This window comes from Aphidius gifuensis, linkage group LG3, assembly GCF_014905175.1.
Source record: "Aphidius gifuensis isolate YNYX2018 linkage group LG3, ASM1490517v1, whole genome shotgun sequence".
NCBI lineage: Eukaryota > Metazoa > Arthropoda > Insecta > Hymenoptera > Braconidae > Aphidius > Aphidius gifuensis.
The window spans coordinates 21,347,982-21,356,035 of NC_057790.1; the positions used below are offsets into that span (position 1 = coordinate 21,347,982).

General features: G+C 26.5%; 1 protein-coding gene across 2 annotated transcripts; it reads right to left on the bottom strand.

Annotated features, from left to right (window-relative positions):
- Positions 1-58: 58 nt before the first annotated feature.
- On the bottom strand, positions 59-7,615 carry LOC122852811 (protein Wnt-10b). 2 transcript variants are annotated; one of them, XM_044152877.1, is made up of 5 exons: positions 7,585-7,615; positions 5,854-5,992; positions 3,154-3,407; positions 1,283-1,569; positions 59-735 (listed from the first exon to the last, which is right to left on the bottom strand). In XM_044152877.1, exons 2-5 carry the CDS (start codon positions 5,955-5,957, stop codon positions 157-159), a joined length of 1,224 nt encoding a protein of 407 aa, XP_044008812.1. In that variant the 5' UTR covers positions 5,958-5,992; positions 7,585-7,615; the 3' UTR covers positions 59-156. The 2 variants fall into 2 exon arrangements, with proteins under 2 accessions (XP_044008812.1, XP_044008811.1); XM_044152876.1 differs by lacking the exon at positions 7,585-7,615 and adding an exon at positions 6,747-7,007 and having other exon boundaries at positions 60-735.
- Between the last annotated feature and the right edge of the window lie 439 nt (positions 7,616-8,054).

The window sequence follows — 8,054 nt, forward strand, 5'->3', positions numbered from 1 at the left end:
TAAATAGATTGTATACATGATTGTTATTTTTTTTTTTTTCTTTAAAAAAAAAAAATAATAATTATTCATATGTGTATAATAATTATCCACTTGAATATAGTTGAAGCCATGCATTTTTATGTTTTTTATATAAGAATAAACAAAATAATAATAATATTATTTGCATACTGTTATCCATTCTTCGACAGTGCAATTGTCACACTGTACAAAACAACACCAGTGAAATTTGCATCCGCATCTTTCTGTTCTTCTTTGTCTTAAAACATTGTAACCACGTCCACAACACAATGATCCACATCCATCACCACTTAGACTGGTTTTATTACATCTACGACCAGCTGTGCCTGGTATATCCTGATATGGATCCTTTTCACAAAAATTTGGTGATTTTTGATAGTAAAAAAGTTGCTTAGCCATATCTCGTTTTTTTTTTTTATTTTTTCCTACATTATATTCATTATTATTATGTTTATTATTATGATGATTATTATTATCACGACGTTTTTTTTTAAAACGTCTATCTGGACGACGTTTACGTGATTTTCCTCGTATCCTTGTTAATGGTGTTATATTACCTAAATTACTTTGTGCAACTAATATTGCACCACGAAAACGTTCTTTAAGTGTTTTACCAACAACACGAAAATCAGGTGCAACTTTCCAACATGTTTTTAATTCACATGAACCTGACATACCATGACATTTACATCGTACTTGCATATTACTTGCAACAGCCTAAAAAATAAAAAAAAAACGTTTCAAATAAAAATTAACAATTAAAAATAAATAAGCTAAAATTATATTGAATTAACTTGTTTATATGTATAATTTATAATAATATAGTGTATATATGAGATAAAAGAATGACTTGTTTTGTTTGAATTGTTGGGGAAAGGGTGGGAAAGGGTTGATAAAAAGAGAGAATACAATTTGGCTTTCCTTTAGACAAAGAGGTGTCGCATACAAAACAGTTAATGAGTCTATGGCTGGGTGGTCCAGCCTCAGGCTTCGTCTTAATAACGTCGAGGCTATAGTGTGTAGATGGATGAAGGGAATTTTTTTTAATTTTTTTTTTCTCTTTGCTCTTACTTATATATATATACTCAATGATTTTTTTGTTTCTTTATTTTTTTTTTAAGCTATCTCATCTTATTTATTTACTTTTTAATTTTGGTATTATTTTTATTTTATATTATTAACACGATCATTCTTTTTTTTTCTTCAACTCACTCTTACAATTAAATATATAAATATATAATGATAATAAATTTTATATATTTACCAAACGTCCAGCTTGATTATTATGAAGATTAACAGTTGATTGTATATCACCAGCTTTTTCTTTAGTATCTAAAAATTGACGTGAAAAATCCATTCCATATTCAAGATTATGTGAACAACCACCCCATTTCCAATGTGTACCACGTGCAGCTTTTGTTGGTGTTTTATCTTTGTATGTTGTTGAATCACAACCACATGATATTAATTGTCCCATACTACATGCTCTTGCAACATTATGTGCAACACCTGCTGCTGATATTGCATAAGCAAATGCTGTCTCTCGATATCCTATATAAATTTAAAAATAAAACAAAACAAAGTAAATATATATAGGTATAAAAATAAAATAAAATAAAAGGAAAAAAAAAACCATCATTTATTGGATTGATGTATGTAAATGTCGAGTATTTGTATAGTGTTGTCAATTAGGTAGTTGAAAAGACGACATTTGCTTGTCTCTTTCAGTTGAAATTTAAACGAAAGGATAACAGAGATAGATTTAAAATACTTTAACGACAACAAGGAGAAGAAGAAGAAGAATGAAGAGTTGATATCCATGGTTGACTTGGTACTCGTCAAGTCAAGAGTTAGCAAATTGCAAGTCGTATATCGATTGATACACATGATGATGCTTAAAAACAAGTATAAATCTATGCCAAAATAATATTTAACTGATGATATTTATTTATTTTTAAAATAATATCAAGTTAAATTGTTATATACAAATCGAATAATCACAGTCAAGTACTGAGTGATCCTTGAAATCACTTGCCTAATATGGAAAGTAAGAGTTTTTTTTTTTTTTTTTTGCTTTTGTTTTTTCCATTGGCATTCATCACGTATGGAACCTTTGTCTTTATTTATTTATTTATTTTTTTTATTCCATCTTTTTCTGTTGTCTCTTCTTATTCTTTTGCTTTTTCTTTTTGTTCTTCTGGAGTATAAAAAATATATTTGGAAAAAAATAAATAAAAATAATATAAATTGGAATTGGAATGTGATTGAGGTAAATGGAAAGAGGATTATTCAAGTGTTTGTATTTTCAATTCTTTGTCAAAATAAAACGCGTTTCAGTGACATGCTTAAAATCAAGTTAATGTCAATCTTTTGACTTGAAACTGTTGGGGGACCGGTTGAATCAATTCGTAATCAAATACAGAATACTCAAGTTATGTATAATTCAAATGGGAATTTTATTATAATTTTGGTAATCTAATTTGATGATAGACGAGTGTTCAATACGACCAATTAACTCACACCACAATAACAAAAAAAATTAAATATACTTAGTATTTATTTAACAACACAACAAAAGTGTTGATAAATATTTTCATTTTTAAATTCATAGAAATTGAAAAATAAGGATAATTTAAAATAAAAAAAAAAAAGAAATAGCACAAGATGAAAAATAAAAGGTACAAAAAATAAAAAGTGTATCATAAAATCTAAGATTTTTTCGACGGAAGCCTTTGTACGATATACGTCTGAGATGAAGTAAAAAAAAAAAAAAAAGGCATGTGCACACTGATCAAGAAGAAAAGATAGTGCATGCCTGACACATCACATCTACTTCGAATGCATACAAATACATAAACAGAGATCCAACACATCCACAGATGGATACTTGGTCTCTTTAATGTTTCAGGTCATGTGTGTTGTCTCTTCGCACAGAAACGGTGCGTGTACTTGTTTTCTTCACTGTTACCAATTTTTTTAAAATTTTTTTGTTCATAATGCTGTACATGCCTACAACCAGCTTTTGTATACAAGAAAATATTTTAAACTACAATTTTTACATTGTTGTTAAACATCATATTTGAAATTTAATTCAACTAGTTTTAATGTAATTTATATTATTTTAAATTAACAAACCTCTTTGTAGTAAAACATTGCTTTTTTGTGTTCTACTATTTGCTGTTAATGATGAACAATTCCATCTATGCCATGTAAATTGATGTTGACATTCTGATATTGCTATTTGTAAACCTCGTAATGCAGCAACAGTTACATCTGGATTTCCATAACACAAATCTCTTTGTTCTTTGGTTAAACCTGGTATTCCATTGCATACAACAGCACTACCACTGACCCAATTGTCGATTGAATTACTCATCAGATTTGTTGCACTGTTGACAATAATTTTTAAATAATATAGCACATTTTTTTTTTTTTAAATACCAAATTAAATAACTTAAAAAAAAGATGTTTAGTATATTTTTTAACTTGCAAGATTTTTGGCAGTTAAACCCTTCTGTTATTATAACCATGATAAATATATTTATCATGAATTATTGATTCATCAATAACCATATTTAAAAAAAATAAATTGAAAATTATACTTAAGATAATACTAAGAGTATATCTTATCATAATTTGTAACTATATTCTAAAATACATTGACCTCTTGTTTGGCCTTTACTGACTATAATTCTAGTTGATGATGTGAAACAGACAAACAGGCATGCATACAATATCAAAACCTTGACTTATTGAAAATTATAAATTGAAAATACTTTTTTTATTTTTAAATATGACGTATTAAATATTTGTTATATATATATTAAATAAATACGTCACATTTATATAAGAAATTTTTTTATTTTTTAATTCTTGAAAAAGTTTAAATTCAAGGTGTAAAAAAATATCTTTGGTATATTTATTTCATGAAAATGAATCACAACTGTTCCAAAAATATAAGAATTTCAAATGTTGTAAATTTATTTTTGTTGTTTTTTTAAAATTTTATTTATGTTTAAAAATATTCGAGGCATTTTTTTGGATTATTGAGAGGTATCATTAACCGGTACAACATTGCGCTTATCTTTTGCACTATTGATGATTAACCAAAAGCAAATTAATGATCCAATGTGAGTTCAACAAATTGCCACATGAATACCGACTCTCAGGTATCTCAAATTGTGCTTCGTGAACGATCGTCTTATGTACACTCATTTAATTTTTTAATTTTTTTTTTTTTGATATAACTGGTTGTTGTTGTTGTTGTTGATTTATTTTTAATTTATTTTATCATTCAGTGTGTTAAATATATATTTTATTTTTTTTTCAAAAAGCTTTTACTGTGTTTAATGAGAATTAAAAAATTTTTTTATTTTAATTTTGTGACACGTGCTGATGAAAAATACAGTAATTTAACTGACAATGAGTAATCATTGTAAAAAGGGTTGACAAAAAAAAGGGTTAATTTTCTTTGAACATTGAAAATGACATATTTTTTTTAAATACAATCATCTAATTTAAATATACAACTGCATTTTACAGATGATTGAATTTTTTGCATGCATTTTTATTTCAATTAAATAATAAATTTTTAATTATTACTGGTAATTAAATTTAAAGAAATGAAAAAATGAAGAAATAATTTAATAAATTTAAAAGTGAATAAGACATATGTTGATTGTTTTTTAAATAAAAAAAAAAAAAAAATTAAAATTTTACAAAAGTAATGCAGTATCGTGGTTGTTGAAGTGAGGTGCATATCAGAACGGTAGAAAGAACGCTATCGCGCATGTCTTGCATTTTTGTAATAATCCCAGAGGTTGCAAAAGAATTCAAGATGGCGTATAAACTTAACTCATACCCCTTTTTGTATATATAATCACCAACTCAGTCTTTTATTTACCCTCTTTGGTAAAATATATATATATTTTTTTTATTCCTTTATATTTATTTATATTTATTTATTTTTTTTTATTTCAACAAGCACAAAATAAGAAAAACACGATGAATAAAATTCCACATTTAATGGGGGGATTATATATACGTGTGTATCAAATACAGAAGAAATAATAAAAATAATAATTTATATAAAAAAAAAATATATATTTATTACCAAAGTGAGAGAAGAATTAAGACAGAGAAAAAAATAAATTTTAAAAACGAATTCTATCGATAATTATCAACGAGTTAATTAAGCTCAAAAAAAAAATGTCTTATTGTGTGAATGAATTGTTCAAAACTCCCTCAAGTCATTGTCACAATTTAACTAAATGATTTGAATAAAAAAGAATAAAAATTAAAACATAGTTTTAATTGTTAAAAATTAGTTGTGATATAATTAAGATGAATAAACAAATTGCAAGTCATTATCCTTCATTGGAAAGAATATAAATTATATAAGCATTGAACAATCAAGTCAAAGAGAAAATTAAAAAAAATAAAAATATATATATACCACGTTGTGAGTATTAATTATACATGTAAATGGCTCATTTGCTGTAATTATAATGATGATGATGATGATGGTGATTGGTATTTCACTTTGTAACGCATATAAGGATGTGAGAGATATTTATATTATGCTTTTAAGTGTGTAAAAATTTGTTAACGTTTATTTGAGTTTGTGAACCAGTTTATAATACAATTACCACATCTTGCACTTGGTATATATAATGTTAACAAATTACTTTGTGCTTGCGAGACAAATCATTTTTCTATATTTATTTTTTATTTAATTCAAGGTATAATATTGGTTTATATATTTAATTCCGAGTAAATGATGCGGGCATTCAATGGAAAAATATATTGATGTTTAAAATTTAAAAAAAAACTCACCGTCTGCTTTCAGCAAAAAGTAGTATGAGCAGTATAATTGTTGGCAGCCTGTTGCAAATATTAAGCCAACATTTGTTTGGGACACGTGTCCGATTCAAAGGCATCCTGTCATCGCCGTCGGTGTGGCTCCTTTCTGATTCTGCTTAAAATAACAAGTATATATAATTTATTGTATCGATAAATCAAAGCAATGACAAATTTTATTAATAACTCAATATAGTTCTTGGATTTAAGACAATCGTTAAATATATAAATACACTTTATGGGTATATGTTTATTATTTTTTCCTGGAGAAATATAATATAATCTTTCGATAAGTCAAATTTCAAAATGAAATTATAACTATAATTTTATTTTGTATCCCACGTTATTTCGTACATTGTTATTTTATCAATTAGCTAAAATTAACGTTGAAAAAAAATAAAAGACAACTGAATATACAAGAAATCACAAAGAAAAAATCACCGAATTATTTTCAAGTCATTACGAAAATATGTGCAAGAGTATGAACACGATGTTCATGATACCCCAAAAATTCAAGAGAAAAAAAAAAACATTACAAATTGATTAAATTTTGGAAATAAAAAATAATAATTTGGCAATATCGCCAATTTATTATATTGACCTATTAATATAACTCAAATTTTTTAAAAGTCAATTTTTCGTTTTGTCTATTTCAAGTTACTATATATGTCTCCTTCAATTTAAGTTGCAAAAATGATAGTGATGATGATGAAAAGAATGACAATGATGAAGAGAACAAGAAAGAAAAATAAAAAAAAAAAAAGATCTGATGTAACGAGCGCAACCCCTAGTGCCCGGACAACAAGGCAATAGTGTTGTTAGACCCCTTTTGGATCTCTTCTTAGCAAGTATATTATACATATACGTACATTATAACGTAGGCCAAGTCACGAACCGTACAGACACGGCGGTACCTCTGATCAGTGGTGCGGCACGCGTCGAGGACTATTCGCCCTCGGGCAATACGGCGCTTCTGCTTTGACGTACGTCAACGTTCGAGAGAGCTGCAATCTGCCTGGGTGCATCCACTGTTGTTTTCCACTAGAGTTTCTCAAGAACCCCAAGGATATCAAACTCGCGAGCACACACCACGACTATTCTTTTTTTTTTTTTTCTTTTCTTAAAGTCTTTTTTATTATTATGCTTTTTTTTTTTAATAAAAGTTTTTTATTTTTTTTTTTCTTTTGGACTGATAACACTTTAATTAATTTTTATTATAATTTAATTTAATTTTTTATTTCAAGTCATATCAAATTTTATTATTGCCACTAAGTTGTCTTACACCTTTTTTTTTTTTTCGTTTTCACCTCAATTGATTGTAGCCTTGATTTATTAGTAATCAAACTTCCGATTAATATATATTATCATGCACAAGTAAATATCAAAATTATAAATATATTAAAATTATTCAATGTTTATTTATGATAACTCTTTTATTATTATTTTAGTTTTTATATTATTTGGATTTTTCGTTCAATTTTTGATTTGATCAACAAGTTTCCATTAAAATCAATATTTTCTTTTTTTTTATTTCGTTAAATTATTTTAAAATTCGTTTTCCCTTCTTTTTTTTTTTCTGTTTTCTTTTCCTTCCCTCCACCACTGTCTTCTCTTCTTTCTCATTCCCTTGTATTCTTATAATTCTAATTTTTTTTTTTTTTTAAATTTATTTAAATTTTGTATATGTAATAAATTTTTTTTACACACCTTTTAATTATAATCATTAATTTTTCATCAATATAATTTGAATAATAAACATAATTTCAATAAAATAAAATTTAAAACTTGATAATTATAAATAAATATATTTAGTTTTTCTAAATTAAAAATAAAAAAAATTTCAAATAATTTCACTTGTTTACTCCTTGCTCAAGTATACTTCCGGAGTAACTGTTATTATTATGATATATTTTGATTATGAAAGTATATAGAACACGTTGCTTAACTCAATCCGGATGATGAGATGAATGTGATTCACTTGGTCTTGGCAAAGCTGTCAGCCAGATCGCTCTGTCTATGATGGACCTCAGTGCGCACAGTTGCTCGTTGTTAACTAAAAAGAAAAGAGAGAGGGGAGGATATATAACTAACTTCCTATAGGGAGAGAAAGGAAAGATACAGGAGGAGAGAAGTAACACAAACAAGGAATCAACCCCCACCATTATATTTCCTTCTTT

Bases quoted from the DNA above. Each gene is read 5' to 3' on its own strand.
- LOC122852811 (XM_044152877.1), bottom strand. From the start codon at position 5,957: ATGCCTTTGAATCGGACACGTGTCCCAAACAAATGTTGGCTTAATATT. The intron at 3,408-5,853 runs GTGAGTTTTTTT...TATTGTCAACAG, and splicing joins CTTTTTGCTGAAAGCAGACG to TGCAACAAATCTGATGAGTA. The intron at 736-1,282 runs GTAAATATATAA...TTTATTTTTTAG, and splicing joins ATAATCAAGCTGGACGTTTG to GCTGTTGCAAGTAATATGCA.